At 40.1% G+C, this 26,885-nt stretch overlaps 1 protein-coding gene across 2 annotated transcripts in view; it reads right to left on the reverse strand.

The window, feature by feature from the left end:
• Positions 1–887: 887 nt before the first annotated feature.
• Positions 888–26,885, reverse strand: part of DNAJC3 (DnaJ heat shock protein family (Hsp40) member C3) — a 63,206-nt gene continuing 37,208 nt past the window's right edge. The window contains exons 5-12 of one of the 2 annotated variants that reach the window (XM_006074282.4): positions 19,647–19,799; positions 17,436–17,617; positions 16,878–16,997; positions 11,907–12,012; positions 11,702–11,822; positions 3,706–3,838; positions 2,708–2,856; positions 888–1,064 (exon numbers count right to left, since the gene is read on the reverse strand). In XM_006074282.4, coding sequence (XP_006074344.1) covers positions 907–1,064; positions 2,708–2,856; positions 3,706–3,838; positions 11,702–11,822; positions 11,907–12,012; positions 16,878–16,997; positions 17,436–17,617; positions 19,647–19,799 — 1,122 coding nt within the window. In that variant the 3' untranslated portion in view covers positions 888–906. Of the gene's footprint in view, positions 1,808–2,707; positions 2,857–3,705; positions 3,839–11,701; positions 11,823–11,906; positions 12,013–16,877; positions 16,998–17,435; positions 17,618–19,646; positions 19,800–26,885 lie in introns of both variants that reach the window. The other variant, XM_025262670.3, reaches the window with a different exon arrangement.

Raw genomic sequence — 26,885 nt, forward strand, 5'->3', positions numbered from 1 at the left:
CGGGCCAGGTAGGCCAGGACATAAGAGAAGCTGCTGAACTTACCAAAAGTGGGAGACATGGCATACTGTCTATGTTGACTGAGCAACTTTACATTCTAAGCCAATCCTGTTACAGGAAATGCTGTACAACTCACAACTTCAGTTGTTAATTCTGTACTACAGCAATATTATTTAAATACCACTGCTATGTTATCTGAACTTATTTTACATATTTTTAGTTCATTGTATTTCAAATTAAATAAAAGGGCCAGTAGGGTTTACAGTTAATTCTGTTTCCATGGTTTTCAGTATTCTCCTTCAGGTACTGAACAAAAAAATACATGTTTACCAGACCTCACCCTGGCTCCTGCCATTCGTAGCAGGTTCTCTAAGGGCTCTGCCCACCTTCAACGACAGCCACGTTCATGCTCAGAGAGAGACGGGAACACAAGTGGAAATGTAACACAGTGACAGGTGACCGGACAGACCAGAGTCAAAGCAAAGTTGTGCCTAAGAACATACAGCTCAGAAGGTTCATTCCTCTTGGAGAACGCTGACAGCCCAGGCTCCTCCCCACACACGCAGGTGCTGACATGTACGCAACAAGAAGAGAATCTCACCTGCTCCAGTGTAGAAGATAAAAGATCTGTGCACCCGCCTCAGACTGCTGCTTCCATCCGGTCACAGCACAGACACAGGCTGCTCTGCCAGAAACAGAAGCCCGCCTGCCTCCCTGCCCTCACCCCCGTCAGCCTCAAGTCTGCAATGGATAAGAACAGACAGACATTGCCATTCTGAACACCTCTTTGGTCGTGGACAAACTGAAAGATTGGAATTTTCTTTTTCAATAGGATCCCGGAACAAGGTTATTTTGTTTGTTTTAAAACTTTAAAAAAATGAAGGAAGAGGAGCAGAAAAACAGCTGGTTTAATTGAAGTGGAATTTAAATCTAAAAGGTCCGCCTGAGCTAAAGGGATTGAACCCTTGCCATGAGTTCCAGCTCCTGTGGAAAGGGTTGCCGCCACCTCCTTGTTGGCTCTCTGCGTCCAGGGGGTCTTCTCCATCATCAAACTTCTTCCTCATTTCTGGAAAAGAAGCCAGCAAGGTGAGACCCAGCTGCTGCCGGGGCGGGGGAGGGGCTGGTTCTGGGGGCTACACACCCCAGTTGTTGAAATAGCTGCACCTGATGTTCAAATCCAGGCTCCCTGCCACCCCACCCCCATCAGAAACAGACTAGAAAAACCTGCCAGGGCTCAAAGTGGGCATTCACCGAAATTCAGACCCCTGAAATCTTCTCAGAAGCCACCCAAGGAAATTCTTCCCTGGAAGAGATGAGGAATTGCAGAGAAGGAGACCTCAGAGTCACATGTGCTTTTCTGATCCAACAGCCCCTGTCACCGTCCTAACCCCAAACATGAGGTCAGCTAGGTGCAGCCTCGTCAACGCATGAAGAAGTGTCTGGGCCTCACTGTTAAGTCTGAACAGAAGGCAGGCTCCCCAAGCCTGAGGGAGGGAGGTGCCTTATTGTACAATCCAGGAGCCAGCTGTGCCTGTCAGTCCTGAGGAGACCAAGGCCACTGCAGACAAATGGCAGTAAGGATGCGGTAGGCAGCAGAGATTAGAAAAAGCTATTTCATCCTTAAAATGAGGACAGGAAGAACAGACAGAAAAGAACTCTTAGTAAACAAGAATGCAGCTCTTTTCTCCATCATGCCATGCTGCCCCCTGCTCCCCTAGAACTCAGATCCAGAGGCCCTCCAACTTGACATAGCTGCCTGACCCGCGCTGCACAGGCTGAGGGGACAGAGCTGCTCATAGGCGTCAGTATCTGCAGATAAAAGAACAAACAGTATGTAACCTACTATACTAAGTCAGTCCTGTCTCCCTCACTGGATTGTAAGTTACTTGGGAATAAACATCATTTAACTTCAATTCCATAGCGTAAGTAGTAACTCAAAACTCTGTCAAATGGGCATAAAATGTGATTTCCTTCTATTCTGTTGAAGTTGTCTAGCTCAAAAGTCATAGTTTCTGCTCCCACTGACAAGGATAGCCACAAAAAAAGCAGTAAGTATCATTAGCTTAACATGAGATACCGTCTAGAAGTGTCAAAGATTGTTTAACATTACCTCAGTTCTTAACTGTCTTCCTCTTATTACCCAGGTCATTTGAGCTTATGGTGAAATAACAACTGGGGCTTAATATCAATCACCAGTAATCAATTAACTTGAGTCAGGGCAAGATTCCTGGGGAGCCACTCTCAGAGGGCGAGGATATTTGCCCCTCTCCCACCACTGCACATGCCCGCCTGGCAGCCCGTTTCCTCATCAAGCTCCTGTAAGTTCGGTGTGAAAATCAGCACTGATCTGTGACTCTGGACGGAAACTAAGAGTATCCCTCTTGTACTTTCATATCACAGGTGAAAAAAACCTGAGGCTCAGAAAAAGTTCTAGGAGCTTGCTTAAACAGAACCTTAGCTCAGCCTTAAGGTTGAGCTCGTGATTCCACGCTTGGTGGTGTCTCCACTATACCCAGAGTCTGACAGGGGCAGACACAGAAATGAACTTCTGGGACCATCACCAGCTCCCGAGGTCAGCCCCACGGGTCCCCACCAGCACGCGCTCCACCGTCCACTTCTGCCTCTAAGATGGGCAGAGGAATAGCGCTAACGGCCACCATCACTGACGCAGCCGCCTCAGGAGAAGAGAAACATGAAGGCAAACACTACCTGGATCGGAGAGGACTTCTTTAGCAGCTGCTATGTCAATGAACTTTTTCTCAGCTTTTTTCTTTTCTTCTTCGTTCTGGAAGTTGTCTGGGTGCCACTGCAGTGCTAATTTTCGGTATGCTTTAATGATTTCTTGCTTTTTGGCATTTCTGAAGGGTGGTAAAATTCACAATTATTTAAGAAGTGTCCAACACACTGCCACAAAGAGCTGAAAGACAGCCCAGAAGATTCCACTGGTTTTCTGAACAGTGCCAACATACCCAACTGAGCGTCTGACGCAGAGCCCAGCCTGACAACTACAGCCGCCAGGCTTCCCTGAATGCTTGTTCCCTAATGCTAGACTCTCAACAGAAATAAACTAAAGTACTCCTTCCTTCTCTTTACAACTTTCCCTTTTAAAAACTTCTTTGATGCATTTTAAAATTTTCTGAATTCCCAAACTCATGATTCACTTCTTGGCATTAAAAAAAACACTGACTCATTGAAGCACACTTTCTAATTTGCTTCTAGGTTTGCCTACTTAACAAAGTTTCAGACTTTTGATTGAAAGATAGGTGGTTCCCTTCTTCAGGGAAGGTGGGTATAATATAAATGCACATACTGAGTAAATGACATTCTCCCTGTGCCTCAAAGTTGATTCTGAAAGTGCCATTTTTATCTTTACGCCTAGAGAAGTTTTGTTTTCCTCAACCCCTCTCCCGTCTGTTCCCCACCCAACAAAAGCTCACTCCTGCCTCTCTACCTTTCTTAAAAAATCTAGGCCCAGGATCTGTTCATGCTCCAGTGGCGTGTCTTTGTCACCAACTACTAATTCTCCATCATTACATGCCTAGTCTCTATCAAACAAATTTATCTGTAGTATATTAAAAACAACTTTGTGATGTTAAAGGTTGTTAAACTTATAGCTGACATAAGAAAATGAATCATGGAATAAAGAACAACATTTAGCTTTAAAATAGTTGATTAAAAATAATGCAAATTTTAAGTTAGTAATTCACCTTTTTACTCCCAAGATTTTGTAATAATCTCGTCTCTGTGACTGTTTCAGTAGCCTCTGTGCTTTCTCCAGACCTTCTCGAATCTGCTGATCATTCTCATTGTGTTCCTGAGCAGTTTCATAATCCTGAATAGCTGTCAAAATATGTTGAAGATAATGCTGTTAGAAGGAATTATAACTTGTGACATTTACCCTGCAAATGTGATACCAAGTCACCATCCCAACCCCTTCCCTAAGAGCCTAAGAAGTGGTATCACCTTCATCATTTGGTTCAAAACTACACGAGGCATCCTTTTAAGGCTGCATTAGGTAGCTTACACTCCCATTCAGTAATCGCCACTCCGCTTGTTTACCTGGCCACCCTCCCACATTATCTTCCCCACAGCTGTGTGTTGTCTTAACATCAGCCCTGACACAAAGCAATGGAGTGACTGTTACAGGAAAATAAGATGCAGCAAAGACAATCCGCATGCTCAGTTGCAGGGCTACAGTTCAGAAGATTGAGAGGCTTAGAAGGGACCAGGAGAACCATCAGAAAGCAGAATGACCAGTTCACCCACAGGTTTCAACACAAACTATTACAAAGCTGATTTTTTTAAAGTGCCAATCAGAACAAATACATATACAGTCCTGGTATGGGAAGGCTAACGCCAATTCACACTGCATCTTATTTGAGATTAAATATGTAGACAATACAAGGCATCTGGGTATCTAAGGTCACACAGAGCAGACTTATCCTTAGAAGGCCCTGAGGGTGAGGGTGGCCCTTGGCTGGTGACTGACAAGTTGGATTTGGGTAGTGTTCCCAACATTCTCTGATAGGAATAGCTGGCCATAGCTAAACGATGCAGATTGGGCTAACCATCTTCTGGGCATCTGGCATTTTGGTATGGGCTGGCCAGCCCCCAGTAAAGGCCCTGGGTCTCTTAGCTTCCCTGGTAGACACACTTCACACATGCTGAGGAATTTGGCTTGTCCTGCACAATTTCAGAGCTCGAATCTCCCACCTGGTTTCCTCTGGATTTCACCCCATGCGCCTTTTCCCTTTGCTGATCTTGTTTGTGTCCTTTCACTGGAATAAATCTCAGCCCTGAGTACAACTATGTGCCGAGTCCCATGTGTCCTTCTGAATCCAAATCTGGGGGTGGTTTGGGGAGACACCAACACAAGATTTTCTCACTCTCCTCCCTGGACAGACAACTCAAATGGATCTTTGGGCTCAAATTCTATTTTTTTATGGAAATGCATTTCACTATGGGAAAGATATCTCTATGGATAGCATGCCTGAGCATTCATCTTGGCAACAGCTAATCCTGGAAGGGGTTTAAAAAAGCCCCTGGGGCAGGTTAAAATGCGAAAGACATTCAAGCAAGATGGACAAATTTAGTCTACACTACAAAGAAAAATAACCAATACTACCTTCCACTCATGGAGCAAGGGGGAGGGCACTTCAAGCTTTCATCCTCATTCCTGCCTCAAAGCATTAATGTTAAATATTAATATGAAACATTAATATTACTGACGGCCAACTAACAGTGACATCACAAAATACCTTTCCAATTCAGTACATAGACACAAAGCCATTATAAAGAGCAGTGAGGTTTAACCTGCAATACCCGTAGCACTTGAGAGCACAGCCTAGTGAGGAAATGTACTTGGAGTTTAACACAAGAGGAAAATGTTTCAGTATGCTCAATTTTTTTACTTATGCAAACTACATTTAAAACATGTTTTCATTCTTAAATATTCAGAGTAGCTTTCCCAAAACAGTCTTCTGTCTCCTATATTTTATTAACAGTTAAGATAGATACATTTTTCACAGTACAGGAAAAATAGGTTGTTTCCTCAAATTCACATGATTACAGGTAGGTAACTAAGTAGAAACAATATGGATGATGTAAACATCCCATGAACATAAACTAGATAACTCATTTTTAATTATATTTCTTAGAACAGTATGTTATATATTAGCCAATTAATTTTCTAACCTCTGAACCTAAAAACTCATCCTTCTCAAATTCTTTTCTTCCGTATGCCCCTCACCCAGTTCTTAAGGAGCACTGCAAACCACCAGATCAAGATGGCAGAGAGTAATAAGCACAGGAATTTCCTGCCCTCTACCCTCCAAAAATAAAAAATAATATAAAACACGGCAGTCCTGAAACTACAGCAGAGCAGAAATGGTGACCAATTGCTGGAAGAGAAGGCAACTAGGATCGGATTAATGAGTAAGCCTAACAACTGCAATCCAAACACACACTGAAAGAGGCCCTAGAAGATTTTGGAAGCTGTTTGCTTTGGCCAAGGATTCTGAATTTAGCAAGCAGGAGGAGCTCTAAGGCAATCATCAGGTTACTTCATGACGTGGCTTAAGTACTGGCTGGGCAGCCTCTCCGCCTGTATGTGGAGCAGCTGGCTGCAGCATTAACCCCAAGCCAGGTCCAAGAACCAGTCTCTGCAGAGTGCCAGACGGCATGTGGAAGGCCCCCGACGTGGCTGCTGGGCCCCCCGGACACCAAAGGCCTCCACAACAGGCCTGGAATAAACACCAGAAAGGCAGTTCCACACCAACGGGCTCCACCGATAAATGTGTCAAGTCCTGCTTATTCTGGCAACTGGGCAAAATGACGAGCACGACAGGGAGTCTGTCTGTAAACAGGTCCTGCCCACTTCGAGCCAGCGTGAGCTCCCCAACACAGAGGAGCATTCAAAAGAGAGATGTGCACAATACACACAGCTGCAAATGGCTCCCTTCTCACACTCCATAAACCCAGTATTAAGTTGCAAATCAGCTTCCCTTCAAAATATATCCAGGATTTAACTATTTCTCACCATTTCCACACTTGCCACCGTGACGCAGTCCAGCATTAATACACCTGACAGCTTTAATACCTTCATAAGGTGTTCACAAGGTTCCCAGCTGCCCCCTTACTTGCCTAGAGTCTATTCTCAAAACAGCGACCTCAGGGGTCTTTTTAAACAGTGTATCCGACCTCCAGTGTAATATGCCCCAAGGAGCACCTCCCAGATATCATATAAAACAAGGTAGATGGTCGGGGAAAGGGAAATGACGGGAACAGGAGGGCACACACCATTTTCAGCACAACAGTGCAAGGAGACTGTTCAAGGGCTGCTAAAATTAGCTAGTATCAGCCATGAGTCCAGGGTAAGAGGAGGAAGCAAACAGAAAGCCCTAAGGGAAAGAACCCAGAAAATGCCAGCAAAATTCACTTCCTGTGAGTATGGTCTCTTCCAGAAGAGAGCAACAACCTGCATCCTTTACCAAGAAAACTGCAATACTCCCTTCTGGAATTGATAGAAGGACAGGGAGAGGGTATCATCAGGAGAGTTTAACAGTCATAAATATGCAGGCTGCTAACAGCAGTGTAGCAATTGCATAAAGGAAAAAATGGACAATATTAAAGGGGAAGATAGGAAAGTTTGCAATTTCCACACCAGGTAATTAAAGTTCCCTCTCAGCAACTGATGGGAAAAATAAACATTACACCCAGAAATTGCAGGATACACATTTTCAAGTGCACATAGAATGTTCAGCAAGATAGATCCTACACTGGGCTATAAAACAAGTCTACATAAATTCAAAAGGAGATACACCTAAATAAATTTAAAAGGAAAGAATTCATAAGTATGTTCTCTAAGCACAACAGAATTAAAATAGAAATATATAATAAGGTTGTATATTGTCATCCTGCTTATTTAACTTATATGCAGAATACATCATGCAAAATGCCAGGCTGGATGAAGCACAAGCTGGAATCAAGATTGTCAGAAGAAATATCAATAACCTCAGATACACAGATGACACCACCCTTATGGCAGGAAGTGAAGAGGAACTAAAGAGCCTCTTGATGAAAGTGAAAGAGGAGAGTGAAACAGCTGGCTTAAAACTCAACATTAAGAAAACTAAGATCATGGCATCCGGTCCCATCACTTCATGGCAAATAGATGGGGGAAAAAATGGAAACAGTGATAGACTTTATTTTCTTAGGCTCCAAAATCACTGAAGATGGTGACTGCAGCCATGAAATTAAAAGATGCTTGTTCCTTGGAAGAAAAGGTATGACCAACCTAGACAGCATATTAAAAAGCAGAGACATTACTTTGCTGACAAAGGTCCATCTAGTCAAAGCTATGGTTTTTCCAGTAGCCATGTATGGATGTGAGAGTTGGACTATAAAGAAAGCTGAGTGCTGAAGAATTGATGCCTTTGAACTGTGGTGTTGGAAAAGACTCTTGAGAGTCCCTTGGACAGCAAGGAGATCCAACCAGTCCATCCTAAAGGAAATCAGTACTGAATATTCATTGGAAGGACTGATACTGAAGCTGAAGCTCCAATACTTTGGCCACCTAATGTGCAGAACTGATTCATTGGAAAGACTCTGATGCTGGGAAAGATTGGAGGCAGGAAGAGAAGGGGATGACAGAAGATGAGATGGTTGGATGGCATCACCGACTTGATGGGACATGAATCTGAGCAAGCTTCGGGAGTTGGTAATGGGCAGGGAAGCCTGGTATTTTGCAGGCTTGGGGTCAGAAAGAATCAGACACGACTGAGCAACTGAACTGACTGATGTAAAAAGGTGCTTAGGAAACTGAAATATTTTAAAATTAGACAAAATATCTAAATAATACATGCATCAAAGTAGTTAGAAGGAAAGTTAGAATATATTTCAAATCAAATGACAATGAAAATAAATGTGAGAAGTGCAGTTTTAAATACTTATATTTAAAAAGAAAAGAGGCCTAAAATCAATGACAGTTTAAAGTTAAGAAGCAGGACAAGCAAAAAATAAGTCCAAAGGAAGTCAAAGGAAAGAAAGAAATCAATGAAATACAAAGAAAAGTCATAGAAAACATTAACCAATCCATAAGTCAGTTCCTTCAGAAGACCAACAAATTTGACCAAACTACACTGATCAAGAGGGGAAAAAAAGCAAATTGTCACTATTAGAAATGAACAAATTATCACTTCAGACCTTACAGACATTAAAAGAATAGTAAGAAAGCATTAAAAATGTGATACAACCAAAAGGAGCAATGTAGGTGAAATGGACGAATTCACTGATGCACACAACTTACAAAAACTAAAATGAGAAAATAGAAAATACGAGAAACCCTATACTGATAAACTGAATTCATCATCAAAAATGTTCGTGCTAAGAAAACTCTGGAACCTAAGATGGTTTCACTGGTGAATTCTAAACTTAAAGAAGAAACACCAACTTTATACCACTCTAAGAAAATGAAGGTATGATCTTTTAACACAGAATACTTTCACGGAATAGGGCAGACTTAGCGTCACTAGGTAGAGTTCAAGAATAGGCGAGAAAGCATAGGAATCTGGTTACAGGACATGATAGGATGTCAAACATAAAATATATCTTTTCCACAATTTTGTCAGGCTGGCCCTTCACCCAGAAAAAGTGTTACCTGGCTCCTGTTCTCAGAATTATAGATATTATTAGTAACACTCAAGTAACAGCCATGTCAGATGGAGTTAGCACAGCAATCACAGGTCACACCTAGGCAGTTGTAAACAGTCTGCCTGGCAAGAAGGAGACTCAAGAGATGCAGTGTCAATCCCTGGGAGGAAGCTCCCCTGGAGAAGGAAATGGCAACCCACTCTAGTATTCTTGCCTAGGAAATCCCATGGACAGAGGAGCCTGGTGGGCTACAGTTCATGGGGTCACAAAGAGTAGACCACAGCTGAGCAACTAAACCACCATAGGTCAGAGCTAGAAGCAAGCTATCCCATTAAGTACCATTTATATAGCAAAGTCAATGCAAGTTACCAACAACTACTCTAAAAATAAGTACAGTGGAAACCATTTACTAGAAGCACTGCATTAAGCATCACTTTCTGAGCACCATCTTCTTTGTCTTGTAACTCAGGAGAGTTTCAAAGAGGGTTAAATGGAATGAAGTTTTTTACTCTCTGCTCAAGTCTGCTGACTCCTCACCTACCCTCTCATGTTCTTTCTCTGTCACAAGAGTCCTATGCAATATGTACTGTTCACATTCTTACTGTACATATAAGGAAAGTAAGATATTACGGGCTAAGTTACTTGATGGAAATAACACTGCAAAAATAAATGGTACACTCCAAAGGCATAAAACTGGCCAACAAGCATATGAAAAGGTGCTCAACATCACTCACTAATAATTAGGAAAAGGTAAGTTAAAACCACTAGTTATCACTTCACATCCACTAGGTAAAACCAGCAAACAAAATATAGAAAGACTTCATATAAGGAAAAAGACTTCAAAGATAGATCTATTAAATTATTATCAAACATCTTTTTCTTCAGGAATCGAGCTGTCAAATATCTCTAAAAAATAAGTGGGTTTAACATTCGAGATACAAAGGCATGTTTCAACTTATATGTAGCAGCCTACAAAATTGAACCTTTTATTTATCTTAACAGCTAAGCTTAAAAGCTTGTGCAGCTTCACTAATTTCACATTTAGAGCTCAAGGTTTACATACAGAGAAGAAAAGCACACGCTGATGAAGCATTCCAGTAACTAACTGGAATGCAAATTCCTAGAATACAGCCTTCTGGGAGCCCAAGAGTGGAAAGAGCAAGCAGGCTAAAGGCATCTGTGTGAATCACTTGCCTTACTGACACATTCTTCTGAATCTGAAAATCTTGCTCACATACATTTCAAGCCTCAATCAGACCTCAAGGACTATACCATAAAAATGTTCCACGGTGTACCTAGAGTTGTCATCACTCCCAGGAAACCACTTAGAAGATTCTTTTTAAATTGAAGAAAGCAGGAAGAAAGTAAACGACCAGTTTGCCTTAAAAATGAGTACCACGAACCTTTCTTAATTATAAGTTCAGTTATCTCTTTCTTAGTACAGTTTTATCATTGCTGTAATGCATTCTTACTATGCTTAAAATAACTGCACATTTCATTAAATAAATATGCAGCAATTATTAGAGGGAAAAACCAGAGTACCACAAATCAAGTTTCCCCAGAAACATACCCTTACTGTTTTCGATCTTAAATGCTTTACTTGATTTGAAACCAAAACTTGTCATTAAGGGCTATAAGGCTCACTTCTTTTAAAATCATCTCATTTAGATGTTCATAGTATAATGTCACATGAAAAAGGTCACAAAACAATATATATGAAAGGATTCTGTACGACTACTGTATTGGCCTGAGTTATTCTCCAAAAATAGAGCACTGCTTTTATTCAAGGTGCTTACAACATCTAGCAGGAAACTTTCTCTGCTACTTGAACAAAGTTGGATAAGCAGCAGTCCTGACATTTACTAACAGCTTGCAATGCGGGAGACCCAGGTTCAACCCCTGGATTGGGAAGCTCTCCTGGAGAAGGGAATGGCAACCCACTCCAGTATTCTTACCTGGAGAATTCCATGGACAGAGGAGCCTGGCGGCTACAGTCCATGGAGGCACAAAGACTCGGACACAACTGAGCAACTGAGTGACTAACACTTTCACACTTTCTAGGGATCATAGAGGGTCATTTTATATTTGGGCATATATATCACATATATGTCTGCTGTATGTCTAACATGTATATGCAAAAATACATATATAAGCATAAAATACACACTCATATATATGCATAGATAAAAGTCTGAAAGATATAAATCCAAAGTGAGCAGTGATTACCTCTGGATGATATGAGATCTGTAATTTGAGTTTTCTATTTTGTTATTCATTTTATCTAACTTGTCTACAATAAAGCAAGCTAAAATTTTTATTTTTATATTCCAGTGTACTGGATTCAACAGCAGAACTCTTTCCTTACATGGTATACCTCTCATGTTCCACCAAGAAAGAATGATTTACTAAGAAAATGATATTTAGGTTCTCTGCCATTTTTCTAAAATCGCCAACATCTCCAGGTAAACTTGTTCTAAACAAAGGGATGTTAAACAGAGTAACTGCACATACATCAACTTGAGGTACTGCATATCAAATTCCTTAAAGATTTACCTTCATCATACATTTCTTCTATTAAATAGGCCTCTGCTCGGTCTTTCAGAGCATTCACATTATCAGGTTCCACCTGTAAAACTTCTGAACATACTCGAATAGCTTCAACAGGCTTCTCATCCTAAAGGTAAACATGAGAAAAGAACTTATGGTTGTTATCCTATATGTCAAGTTTTACAATTCTGGAAATGAGTCAGCAATTTACCTTAGAAAAGCAGTGGCAAATCCTTTCTTTTGAACGAACTGTATATTCATGAACACCTGGCTCTGTTTTCATGACAGATTCATATTTGCTGATTGCATCTGTGTACCTATTAAATGAGCAAATCATGATGAGTAAACTGAATTCTATTTCCAGAGCTAAAGAAAAGGACCCTCTGCTCATCACTATATGTTGCTTCATCAACTAACCTGAATGAGCACATGCCCTCAAAGACTCCTTCTACCTTGTAATCTACAGTAGCAACGAGGGTTCTCTCTGCAAGTAAGAGCTGAAACATGTGACCACAGAAAAAGGATATGCATAAATGAAAGCACCCGTTCTGAGTACTAACTGATCAAATCAAATGATGGATTCTTTATAGAAAAAGGTTCCTGATTTTGAAGCTGAGGAAAACACTGTTAAAGTCAGACTACCACAAAGCACCTTGAGGAAAACAGAGATCAGGTTTTACACACGTGGTTACTACATGTTTTATAAAATCACAGAACCCATTTCATGTTATTTTATATAATAAATATCAATATTCATAACTGAGTACAAGGTAATTTCTTGCAGAAGAAACCCCCAACTTTACTAGCTTTCTAAGAACAATAAAAGCTACTTCAGAATTTTTTTAAACTGGTGAAAAATACTAGTCATGTTATGCAGTGTTACTTTCCTCAGTAACAACAAACTATAAGATATATCTACATCCTGCTGTGGCAGATTTTTCCAAAAGTGCTACAATCTTCACATTTAAATGCTGCTTTATTAAAATACAGGTTTAAAGATAACACGTAAAGCAAAAGCTAGCCATCAATGTCAAAATCCTAGTTGGGATGCTGTTTTGTAGATTTCTAAGATGGTGGGAAACTACAGTGTGTGTGAGGCCTCACTTTATCTCTTAAAACTACACATGAAACTAATATTAGAAATTAAAAGTTCAATTACAAATAGTATCTAATTTTATATAAATGATATCATAATAAACTATTTTTGCATCAAAAAGAAAGTTCAGTTAGAAAATAATGTGCTTCACTTAAAAAAAAAACCTCTGGGAAGGTGGGGTAGAGATATTTTCCCCAACTCCTCGAGCTAGACACCCGTGTAAACACCCTGGACATTATACTGTTTTAGTAGGAGAAGACTCAGGTAAGAAAATTATGGTCCCAACCCCCACCAACATCAGCAGGTCAACTGGAGAGCTAAGACTTTGGGGAGCCTCTAATGAGGTGTGTCCACATCCCAACCAAGGTGGTGTTGGAGAACATCAAGTTGGGTGCCAGAACTTTCAGCCCTGATCAGAACTGAGTCCCCCAAACTCTCACCTACACCAAGCACTAGTAGGAGAATCCCACAGCTCGAGCAGCAACAAAGACCGAGTGCAAAACGTCTGCCTTCATCTTCCACTTAACGAGGAGGTGCCCACCCTCCAGCCCGATGCTCACATTACAGAGACAATGTCAGAAAAAGCCACCCAAAATAGAAGAATCAAAAACCAGAATCTTATAAATGAAAATATCCAATTTCAATTAAAAACTAATCATCATACCAAGAAACAGGATCTCCAAACAACACCAAGAGGACAGAGATGTTAGAATTATGACAAAGATTTTAAAGTAGCCACACACACACAAAAAAAGCAGCAATTAACAAGCAGGCTTAAAGCAAATGGAAAAATATAATGCCTCAGGCAAAGAAATGGAAAGTCTCAGCAAAGAAATAGAAGATATAAAAATTCCAGATAGAATTTTTAGAACTGAAAAGTATAAAAACCGAAATAAAGAGCTCACTGCATGTGCTTAACAGCAGAATGCAGAGGACTGAGAAAGGGTCAGTGAATTCAAACAACAGAAATAACTAAATCTGAACAACAGAGAAAATGAAAAAGAAAAATGAATAGAGCCGCAGGGACTGTGGGGCTAAAACTAAAAAAAAAATCTAATATTTATGGAAGTGAGAAATAGATTTAAGGGACTGGATCTGATAGAGAATGCCTGATGAACTATGGACAGAGGTTCGTGACATTATACATGAAACAGGAATCAAGACCATCCCCAAGAAAAAGAAATGCAAAAAGGCAAAATGGTTGTCTGAGGAGGCCTTACAAATAGCTATGAAAAGAAGGGAAGCGAAAAGCAAAGGAGAAAAGGAAAGATATACTCATTTGAATGCAGAGTTCCAAAGAATAGCAAGAAGAGATAAGAAAGCCTTCCTTAGCAATCAATGCAAAGAAATGGAGGAAAACAATAGAATAGGAAAGACTAGAGATCACTTCAAGAAAACTAGAGATACCAAGGGAACATTTCATACAAAGATGGGCTCAATAAAGGACAGAAATGGTACGGACCTAACAGAAGCAGAAGATATTAAGAAGCAGTGGCAAGAATACACAGAAGAACTGTACAAAAAAGATCTTCACGACCCAGATAATGACGATGGCATGATCACTCACCTAGAGCCAGACATCCTGGAATGTGAAGTCAAATGGGCCTTAGGAAGCATTACTACAAACAAAGCTAGTGGAAGTGATGGAATTCCAGTTGAGCTACTTCAAATCCTGAAAGATGATGCTGTGCAAGTGTTGCACTCAATATGCCAGCAAATTTGGAAAATTCAGCAGTGGCCACAGGACTGGAAAAAGTCACTTTTCATTCCAATCCCAAAGAAAGGCAATGCCAAAGAATGCTCAAACTACCGCACAATCGCACTCATCTCACATGCTACTAAGGTGATGCTTAAAGTCTCCAAACCAGGCTTCAGCAATACGTGAACCATGAACTTCCAGAAGTTCAAACTGGTTTTAGAAAAGGCAGAGGAACCAGACATCAAATTGCCAACATTCGCTGCTGCTGCTGCTGCTAAATCACCTCAGTCATGTCTGACCCCCTGCGACCCCATAGACGGCAGCCCACCAGGCTCCCCCGTCCCTGGGATTCTCCAGGCAAGAACACTGGAGTGGGTTGCCATTTCCTTCTCCAATGCATGAAAGTGAAAAGTGAAAAGGAAGTTGCTCAGTCATGTCCAACTCTTCACTGGATCATTGAAAAAGCAAGAGAGTTCCAGAAAAACATCTACTTCTGCTTTATTGACTATGCCAAAGCCTTTGACTGTGTGGATCACAATAAACTGTGGAAAATTCTGAAAGAGATGGGAATACCAGACCACTTGACCTGCCTCTTGAGAAACCTGTATATAGGTCAGAAACAACAGTTAGAACTGGACATGGAACAACAGACTGGTTCCAAATAGGAAAAGGAGTACGTCAAGGCTGTATACTGTCACCCTGCTTATTTAACTTATATGCAGAGTACATCATGAGAAATGCTGGGCTGGAGGAAGCACAAGCTGGAATCAAGATTGCCGGGAGAAATATCAATAACCTCAGATATGCAGATGACACCACCCTTATGGCAGAAAGTGAAGAAGAACTAAAAAGCCTCTTGATGAAAGTGAAAGAGGAGAGTGAAAAAGTTGGCTTAAAGCTCAACATTCAGAAAATGAAGATCAGGGCATCTGGTCCCATCACTTCATGGCAGATAGATGGAGAAACAATGGAAACAGTGGCTGACTTTATTTTTCTGGGCTCCAAAATCACTGCACGTGGTAACTGCAGCCATGAAATTAAAAGACATTTACTCCTTGGAAGGAAAGTTATGACCAACCTAGACAGCATATTCAAAAGCAGAGACATTACTTTGTCAACAAAGGTCCATCTAGTCAAGGCTATGGTTTTTCCTATGGTCATGTATGGATGTGAGAGTTGGACTGTGAAGAAAGCTGAGCGCCAAAGAATTGATGCTTTTGAACTGTGGTGTTGGAGAAGACTCTTGAGAGTCCCCTGGACTGCAAAGAGATCCAACCAGTCCATCCTAAGGGAGATCAGTCCTGTGTGTTCATTGATAGGACTGATGTTGAAGCTGAAATGCCAATACTTTAGCCACCTGATGCAAAGAGCTGACTCATTTGAAAAGACCCTGATGCTGGGAAAGATTGAGGGCAGGAGGAGAAGGCGACAACAGAGGATGAGATGGTTGGATGGCATCCCCGACTCAATGGACATGGGTTTGAGTGAACTCTGGGAGTTGGTGATGGACAGGGAGGCCTGGCGTACTGCGGTTCATGGGCTCGCAAAGTGTAGGACACGACTGAGCGACTGAACTGAACTGAACTAAATATTTATGTCAGTCAGAGTCCTAGATGGAAAACAGAGAGAGGGCTGGGCTGAAAAGGGATTCCCAGAAATAATGGCTGGAAACTTGCCAAGTTTGACAAGAGACATAAACATACATATCCAAGAAGCTAAGGATACTCCAAACAGTATAAACACAAAGAAATCCATGCTGAGATATATCATAATTAAACTTCTGAAAACTAAAGATAAGGAAATAATCTTAACACCAGTCCAAGGAAAATGACACCTTATCTTTAGAAGAAAAAAAACAATTAGAAGGACAATGGATTTCTCATCAGGACCCACGGAAGCCAGAAAGAAATTATACAATATTTTTCAGATGTTGTAAGAAAAGAACTATTAACCCTGAATCCTATACTGAGAGAAAATATCCGCATACTCTGTATACATCACCATCACTCTAGATATATTAATATAGTACCTTTTAATACTCAGTTTATATGCCTGTCTCCCACACTATAAGCTTAGACCAAAAACTATAGTCATGTTCATTTATAACCTCCCTCCCTGTCCGGTATGTGGTCAGTACCTGACATAGGAGAAATTCAATAAATAGTTGGCAAAATATAAATAAATCTGCTGAAAAGAATACTATGCAGTTAGCATCATCTGTATTCTGCCCTGTTCAAAAAGTGTAAGAGTGTGATAGTTTTGTTAAGCCCCAATGCCATCTAAGATCCTCCACCCTCCAGGAGTGAAAAAGTAAGTAGTTCAGTTCTTCTGTGCCCATGACCAGACATCAGAGGGCAAGTGGAGGCCTCCACACAGCACAGCCTTACCTGCCTTCTTTGATGAGCTCTTCAGCTGACTCAATCAGCTTATTCAGTTTCTTTACTTGTTTATAGTGTGCAAAACACCTTTTATGATCCTGGTCAAGTTTAAGACATTCACGAACTTCACTGTTCACGTATTTAAAGAAGGAAAATACTGCATGTCAAAATACTTAATAAATGGTTTTCCATAGTAGATACAGAAATTACAACAAAAGGTATTTTTTTATCTGTTAACACTGACTTAATAATTTATCATACACTTTTACATATGGCATTGTATTAGGCACACACATAAATTAATTCAAGTTCAAAATGACTCAAGTAGAGATAATATATTAAACACTCTATTTTGCTTCTGCAAAGTAATAGCCCTCCTATTTACCTTACAGAGTATACTTCATGAAAATGACTATGTAAAAGCAAAATAACTTAGAAATAACACAAAATCATAGATATGAAAAAAGCCCTAACCCTAATTTTATTCAAGTTAAAAAGAAAATGGGAGTATCCCGTTTACTGCAAACACTAAAAAGATGCTGAGATGTGCACGTTACTAGAACTAACCTTAGAGACAGTTCATGGTCTCCTAGTTCATAGTGCAGTATGCTGATTTTATAAAATGCCTCAGTATTATCATTTTTCAATTTTGATGAAGCTTTTAAGTCACTTATCGCTTTCCTAGGTTCCCCTTCTTTTATAAAACATTCAGCTCGAAGTTCTCGAAGTTCTGCATCCCAAACACAAACCTTGAGAAACAAAAGAACTAGACTTAAAGAGACAGTAAATTACATACATTCATCCCTGCCCTGCACATACCTTATCTACACATTTATCAACATAGAACATCCTCAATTACTGTGATGACTTCTATATTGTAAGAAATGTTAAAAAGTCTGATACAATTTAAATGTGACAAAAATAATGAGATGTGATAAAGTAATTTCTCCAAAGACTTTTTTTTGTTGTTGGGGGGTGGTCTGTACTGGTCTTCGTTGCTGCACACAGGCTTTCTCTAGCTGCGGCGAGCAGAGGCTCCTCTCTAGTTGTGGTGAGGGGGCGCCTCTCTAGGTGTGTTGAGGGGCTCCTCTCTAGGTGTGGTGAGGGGGCGCCTCTCTAGGTGTGGTGAGGGGCTCCTCTCTAGGTGTGGTGAGGGGGCGCCTCTCTAGGTGTGGTGAGGGGGCTCCTCCGTGCAGTGGCTTCTCTTGCCGTGGAGCACAGGCTTAAGGGTGCGCAGGCTCCAGCAGCTGCAGCTCATGGACTCCGGAGCTCAGACTCAGTGTGTGCGGCACAACTGCTTAGTTGCCCCAGGGCGTGTGGAATCTTCCCAGACCAGGGATTGAACCCACGTCCCCTACACTGGCAAGTGGATTCTTAGCCACTGGACCACCAGGGAAGTCCCGAAACATGTCTTAAATATATTCCAGTGGGGTAAGGAGTGTGCATGTGTATATATATACACACACTAACAAGGCTCTTTTCCAAACCCCTTTCAATTATATAATTCTAAAACACTGACAATAAGAAAACAGGGCATTTATTATTAGAAAGTGGTTTCCAGTGAAGCATTTTTTATTTTGAAGAGAATATTATCTAATTGGATTTTTATACTTAATCAACAATTCTAATTTCTAGTCTCAAAAAAATATAATCTAGGTTCTAAGTTCACTATTTTTATTCTACTAGTAACTAAATTAAACGAACTCTTATAAAATGTTACCTCCTTGAAATTAAATCCTCATATCACAAAAATAAAAGAGAGAAAAAAATGTGAGAAGGCTGAAGTATCTCAATTTCCATTTTATCAAAAAGTTGGCAATGTTTAGTAAACCACCATTATTCTTCCAAATATACATCCAAAAGCTCACCACGAATAAGACCCATGTAAGTGTCTTTACATATTTCGTAGAGCTGTTTTAAAGTCATGTCAACTTTTCATGTGAAGATATCAAAATCGACATTGTACATAAATTAAACACCATGGACAATGAGCCAGGTCAAGACGGATAATTACTAGAAGGTAAAAATCATAACTTTATGTTTTCTTAATAAAGCATTAACAAAATAATCTAGTAAACTGTGAATTTCACTGGAATTTCCACTGGAAATTGCACTTCACATGATTTCCTCTATAAAACTATCAGAAAGTGGACATTCTACACACATAACGAGTTTATCACCAAGATAAAATGAGACTGTACAAAGCATTGTGAAAATGATAAGTATGAGTTATGATCGCTTCCATTTGAATACGTTATTAGACCTCCTTCTGACACCCTCACACCCTGTCTGTCATTAAGTCCTTGCTGAGGCAGATGTAGATTTCTGTATCTAGAACCCTCTGAATCCTATCAACTCTTCAACTGCCTTCTTCCCTAAAAACTTCTTACTCTAAACACTCATCTTTCCTCCCAAACATCATTTCTCCTTTTTCTGCAACCAACTTTTATCTTTTATCCCATTATCTAACCTCTAGAGTTTTCTTGCCCCACCCCACAAAAAATGCAATAGCAAACAAACACAGCAAAGCAGACGATGTATAAAAATACGCAAGGCCCACTCCATCACACCTTCAGTATTTTTACTGAAAATTTCAGGCCCAACTTCTGTTCTGTATAAACGCCACCTTTCAATTAAGAGTGGAAAACCCCAGAGTTGATCTGATTTTATGCTACCTAGGATTTTTGTGGTATATAACATGTCAAAGCATATAAACATACCTCACAGGAAAATGCAGTAACTGTCAGGGTTGTCGGCTGCAAGAGCAAAAAAACTTACCTCTAAAATCTTATCAAGGAAGGTTATAGCAGCAGTAAAATCTGAGCTCTCAAAGGCATCCAGTGCTTGTGAGCGCAGACGCTGCATTTCATCAGATTTGACAAGCTGGGACTGGGCTTCCTTCTCTTCATTTTCACTTGGATTTGACTTGAGCTGTAACAATAAGAAGTTAAACTAAACAGGGCTTTTTTTGTTTTTTTTTGATACTAACAATCATACACAATGATCTGAACTTTCCAAACATTCGAGTTTACTGGGGGATCAGTAGGGAAACACGGGCACACCCAGCCTCCCCACGACTAGCCCCAGGTGCTGATCACCGTGGGAAGCAGCAGCCAAGGCATCTTTATTCCCACCCATGTGATCAGCGGGCAGTGGAGCTGGAGTCAGAAGACTGGGGCACCACAACTTTCCAGGAAGCACATGGATTCAGGACTGTGAAAAGGGAGAGAATGAGGGGACGCGCCGCACTCACGCTCTGATGTACGGCTCTGCAGAAACACTCGAGCTTCATGTGTTCTGGTTTCTAGTTACGTTTCTTAAGGATTTATTTTTTAAGTATAAAATAATTGTACCACAATACTGAAAGGCATAGGGAAACTGAAGGGAAGGGCAGTGTTTTAGAGGTATATAAGAAAAGATCTGATGCCAGAGGGGTTGAGGCACAATAAGAAAGACTTTACAGAGAAAAATAAAAGAGTAACAGCTTACTAAAAGGCCTATGAAGTGGTTTTAGGAGGTTTGTACCTCTTTTTTTTTAAGACAACTTCACCAAGGTATAGTTTATATGCCATAAAATTCACTCATTTTGAATGTACAATTTTATGATTTTTAACAAACTTATGAAGCATGCAACCATTGCCACAGTTTTAGACTGTTTCTGCCACCTCAGTAAGATCCCTGTGTCTGCTTACAGCTCATTCCTGCCCCCAGCCGGGCCTCTAGCAGTCACTCTTAACAGTTTCTTCCTCCAGATGGAAAAATCTTAAGCCTAATCGCTCAGGAAAAAAAAGTGCCTACATTAAGAAACTACTCATTTTTTATAAAATTTTTTGAGATTACAGTTATATTTAACTCCTGAAATCTAGTGTTTCTACTAAGATGGAAATTGTAGTTAATGGGCTCTCTCCCATTTTGGGTGAGGGGCAAATGCCAGTAGGTTATCTAGAAATGTCTCTCCTTCAATTCTCCAATCACACCATTTCCCCTTTTAGTGGACTCATGTTTAAAAAACACCTCCACTAGCTAACTGGTAGGAGAGAATACTCAGATTAGAAACCTTAAGAATATTAATTCTTGGTAAAGGGTCTGCATTTCTCCATTTTGTTTCTTAGAGGATACTTCAGATATTTTTTCTGTTGTTTTAATCTTTGGTTTTTGAAGGAATGGCTAGGACTCCAAATATTCATAGCTAACTACAAACTGGTAACCTCAGCTCACTCTGGGGTGGGTTTTCCCTGTGTGACTAAACTGTCCAAGTTGAAGGAAGCTGCTCTGCTCTGGGCCATGGCATGCTTGTCTTTGTTTTACCATCCTCGGGGTAGCCGAATCCTTCCGATGAACCACACTGGAGGGGGTATTAAATGCGTGTGTACCGTCACTTTGCTCTGGGTAAAGGTAGATGCTTATTGGTAACTGCCGCTTCTGGATGGGATTTGCATCTCTTCTCTACCAAAGGGTAGAGTCGGTTCTCCTCCATGCAATCCTCCCTGGGATTTATTTTTTCTGCTTTAATAATCCTCCCTGGCAGGTGAGGGAGGGGAAGGGGGAGGGTGGAGGACTTGGCCTCACTCCATGGTCAGACAGTGGGGACGGGAAAAGAGGAGGGCTCGGGGCATCGGGGCCTCGACAGGGCCAGGGGCCGGGGATGAGAGAGACAGGATTCCTCCAAAGAGGTTTAAGAAAGAAGTTTGAGGAACAAACTAAAGATTGAAACTTATAACTCGGGAGAGTTTCAACTCTTTTCCCAAGGGTGCTGACTCTTCTCAACTACCCTCTCATGTTAACCCTGCTGGCATTTCCCTCCCTCCTTTTGTCATGTCTCTTGATATCCCTTCTCTTCTTTGGTGTTTTACATTTCAGGCAAACCTTTACCTATTTTACAATACTTTATTTCTTATTTACCATGGTCACTATCTTACAGAGAAAAAAATAATAATGAACACAGATGCAAAAATCCTCAACAAAATACTAGCAGACTGTCTCCAACAACATATTAAAAGGATCATACACCATAATTAAGTGGGATTTATTCAAGGAATACAAGGACTTTTCAACATCTGCAAATCAATGTGATATACCACACTAACAAATTAAAGAATAAAAGCCATATGATCATCTCAATAGATGCAAAAAAAGGCTTTTGATAAAACTCAACATTTATTAATAATTACAAAAAAAACTCTTCATAAAGTAGGCTGCCTGGAGCCGGCGAGAGGCACTCCGCCCGTGGCAAAGGTCATGAGGAAGGAGGCTCGGCATACGCAAAGGCGGGATCGAGCCTCAGGAGTCCCCCTGGATATTCTCGAGCATCTTGCCCCCAAAAAACCAGAGTCTGCCTACTTCATTTCTTTGTGCTCTCACCTCTGACTTTACTGGGGGCTGTCCCCCAACACCATCTCGCTCTCTCTGACAAAGAGTTAACTTACAGCTCCAATTAATAAAGTTCCTGGGCATTAGGAGTGTTTAAATCCAAACCCCTCAGATAGCTCTCTAACTCGCCTGACAAGTTTACCCGGACTCCTACAGCTATGCAAATGATTGTTTACAGTCTCCCAGCCTCCAGAGGCACGGGAAGCTTAAGATATTCAAATAGCTTAGAGCCTCTCAGAGAGTTAGAAACTGTCAGAATAAAACTAGTGAAAGATTTCATTGCTGAGCCAATGCTTGCTGCCAAGTTTCCACATCCCCTGTATTGTATCCTTGAATGTGTATTAATTAATATAGTTGGTATGAAGAAAAAATAAGTAGTGGCCTTGGTGTTAGTAACTTTAGACTCTTAAGGTAATAAATTCTTTCCTTTGTTGTAAACCCACTGCACCTCTGCCCTATAGGAATGCAACTTTATCTAACACCTTCAGAGGATGGCGCCAAACCTTAAAATAATTACTCTTAGAGAAAGTAAGTCTTACGGTTGACAAACCTTTGTCAAGAGTCATAAAATGTTAATAGGCCTTCTGGCCAGAAGATGATGTAAATCACCTAAACCATTTGTATACGATAAATTTGCAGGAAAGAAACCCTGGTTTCGATAAGGATCAAAGACTGCAGACTTTGCATGATTTCACATCTCCTATTATCCTTTATGTGTAACTTAGGGTATAAAAGCCCCGGTTGAAAATAAAGCTACAGAAAGTGAAGGGCTGGAAAAAGATTTTCCATGCAAACAGGGACCAAAAGAAAGCAGGAGTAGCAATACTCATATCAGATAAAATAGACTTTAAAACAAAGGCTGTGAAAAGAGACAAAGATGGTCACTACATAATGATCAAAGGATCAATCCAAGAAGAAGACACGACAATTATAAATATATATGCACCCAACACAGGAGCACCACAATATGTAAGACAAATGCTAACAAGTAGGAAAGGAGAAATTAACAATAACACAGTAATAGTGGGAGACTTTAATACCCCACTCACACCTATGGATAGATCAACTAAACAGAAAATTAACAAGGAAACACAAACTTTAAACGATACAATAGACCAGTTAGACCTAATTGATATCTATAGGACATTTCATCCCAAAACAATGAATTTCACCTTTTTCTCAAGCGCACATGGAACCTTCTCCAGGATAGATCACATCCTGGGCCATAAATCTAGCCTTGGTAAATGATTTCAAAAAAATTGAAATCATTCCAAGCATCTTTTCTGACCACAATGCAGTAAGATTAGAGCTCAATTACAGGAGAAAAACTATTAAAAATTCCAACATATGGAGGCTGAACAACATGCTGCTGAATAACCAACAAATCACAGAAGAAATCAAAAAAGAAATCAAAATTCGCATAGAAACGAATGAAAATGAAAACACAACAACCCAAAACCTGTGGGACACTGTAAAAGCAGTCCTAAGGGGAAAGTTCATAGCAATACAGGCATACCTCAAGAAACAAGAAAAAGTCAAATAAATAACCTAACTCTACACCTAAAGCAACTAGAAAAGGAAGAAATGAAGAACTCCAGGATTAGTAGAAGGAAAGAAATCTTAAAAATTAGGGCAGAAATAAATGCAAAAGAAACAAAAGAGACCATAGCAAAAATCAACAAAGCCAAAAGCTGGTTCTTTGAAAGGATAAATAAAATTGACAAACCATTAGCCAGACTCATCAAGAAACAAAGGGAGAAAAATCAAATCAATAAAATTAGAAATGAAACTGGAGAGATCACAACAGACAACACAGAAATACAAAGGATCATAAGAGACTACTATCAACAATTATATGCCAATAAAATGGACAACGTAGAAGAAATGGACAAATTCTTAGAAAAGTACAACTTTCCAAACCTCGACCAAGAAGAAATAGAAAATCTTAACAGACCCATTACAAGCACGGAAATTGAAACTATAATCAAAAATCTTCCAGCAAACAAAAGCCCAGGTCCAGACGGCTTCACAACTGAATTCTACCAAAAATTTAGAGAAGAGCTAACACCTATCCTGCTCAAACTCTTCCAGAAAATTGCAGAGGAAGGTAAACTTCCAAACTCATTCTATGAGGCCACCATCACCCTAATACCAAAACCTGACAAAGATCCCACAAAAAAAGAAAACTACAGGCCAATATCACTGATGAACATAGATGCAAAAATCCTTACAAAATTCTAGCAATCAGAATCCAACAACACATTAAAAAGATCATACACCATGACCAAGTGGGCTTTATCCCAGGGATGCAAGGATTCTTCAATATCCGCAAATCAATCAATGTAATACACCACATTAACAAATTGAAAAATAAAAACCATATGATCATCTCAATAGATGCAGAGAAAGCCTTTGACAAAATTCAACATCCATTTATGATAAAAACTCTCCAGAAAGCAGGAATAGAAGGAACATACCTCAACATAATCAAAGCTATATATGACAAACCCACAGCAAACATTATCCTCAATGGTGAAAAATTGAAAGCATTTCCTCTAAAGTCAGGAACAAGACAAGGGTGCCCACTTTCACCATTACTATTCAACGTAGTTTTGGAAGTTTTGGCCACAGCAATCAGAGCAGAAAAAGAAATAAAAGGAATCCAAATTGGAAAAGAAGTAAAACTCTCACTATTTGCAGATGACATGATCCTCTACATAGAAAACCCTAAAGACTCCACCAGAAAATTACTAGAACTAATCAATGATTATAGTAAAGTTGCAGGATATAAAATCAACACACAGAAATCCCTTGCATTCCTATACACTAATAATGAGAAAACAGAAAGAGAAATTAAGGAAACAATTCCATTCACCATTTTAACGGAAAGAATAAAATACTTAGGAATATATCTACCTAAAGAAACTAAAGACCTATATATAGAAAACTATAAAACACTGGTGAAAGAAATCAAAGAGGACACTAACAGATGGAGAAATATACCATGTTCATGGATTGGAAGAATCAATATAGTGAAAATGAGTATACTACCCAAAGCAATCTATAGATTCAATGCAATCCCTATCAAGCTACAAACAGCATTCTTCACAGAGCTAGAACAAATAATTTCACAATTTGTATGGAAATACAAAAAACCTCGAATAGCCAAAGCGATCTTGAGAAAGAAGAATGGAACTGGAGGAATCAACCTACCTGACTTCAGGCTCTACTACAAAGCCACAGTTATCAAGACAGTATGGTACTGGCACAAAGACAGAAATATAGATCAATGGAACAAAATAGAAAGCCCAGAGATAAATCCACGCACATATGGACACCTTATCTTTGACAAAGGAGGCAAGAATATACAATGGATTAAAGACAATCTCTTTAACAAGTGGTGCTGGGAAAACTGGTCAACCACTTGTAAAAGAAGGAAACTAGAACACTTTCTAACACCATACACAAAAATAAACTCAAAGTGGATTAAAGATCTAAATGTAAGACCAGAAACTATAAAACTCCTCGAGGAGAACATAGGCAAAACACTCTCCGACATACATCACAGCAGGATCCTCTATGACCCACCTCCCAGAATATTGGAAATAAAAGCAAAAATAAACAAATGGGACCTAATTAACCTTAAAAGCTTCTGCACATCAAAGGAAACTATTAGCAAGGTGAAAAGGCAGCCTTCAGAATGGGAGAAAATAATAGCAAATGAAGCAACTGATAAACAACTAATCTCAAAAATAGACAAGCAACTCCTGCAGCTCAACTCCAGAAAAATAAATGACCCAATCAAAAAATGGGCCAAAGAACTAAATAGACATTTCTCCAAAGAAGACATACAGATGGCTAACAAACACATGAAAAAATGCTCCACATCACTCATTATCAGAGAAATGCAAATCAAAACCACTATGAGGTACCATTTCACGCCAGTCAGAATGGCTGCGATCCAAAAGTCTACAAGCAATAAATGCTGGAGAGGGTGTGGAGAAAAGGGAACCCTCTTACACTGTTGGTGGGAATGCAAACTAGTACAGCCACTATGGAGAACAGTGTGGAGATTCCTTAAAAAACTGGAAATAAAACTACCTTATGATCCAGCAATCCCACTGCTGGGCATACACACTGAGGAAACCAGAAGGGAAAGAGACACGTGTACCCCAATGTTCATCGCAGCACTGTTTATAATAGCCAGGACATGGAAGCAACCTAGATGTCCATCAGCGGACGAATGGATAAGAAAGCTGTGGTACATATACACAATGGAGTATTACTCAGCCATTAAAAAGAATACATTTGAATCAGTTCTAATGAGGTGGATGAAACTGGAGCCTATTATACAGAGTGAAGTAAGCCAGAAAGAAAAACACCAATACAGTATACTAATGCATATATATGGAATTTAGAAAGATGGTAACAATAACCCTGTGTACGAGACAGCAAAAGAGACACTGATGTATAGAACAGTCTTATGGACTGAGAGGGAGAGGGTGGGAAGATTTGGGAGAATGGCATTGAAGCATGTATAATATCATATATGAAATGAGTCGCCAGTCCAGGTTTGATGCACGATACTGGATGCTTGGGGCTGGTGCACTGGGATGACCCAGAGGGATGGTATGGGGAGGGAGGAGG

Source organism: Bubalus bubalis, chromosome 13, assembly GCF_019923935.1.
Source record: "Bubalus bubalis isolate 160015118507 breed Murrah chromosome 13, NDDB_SH_1, whole genome shotgun sequence".
Classification (NCBI taxonomy): domain Eukaryota; kingdom Metazoa; phylum Chordata; class Mammalia; order Artiodactyla; family Bovidae; genus Bubalus; species Bubalus bubalis.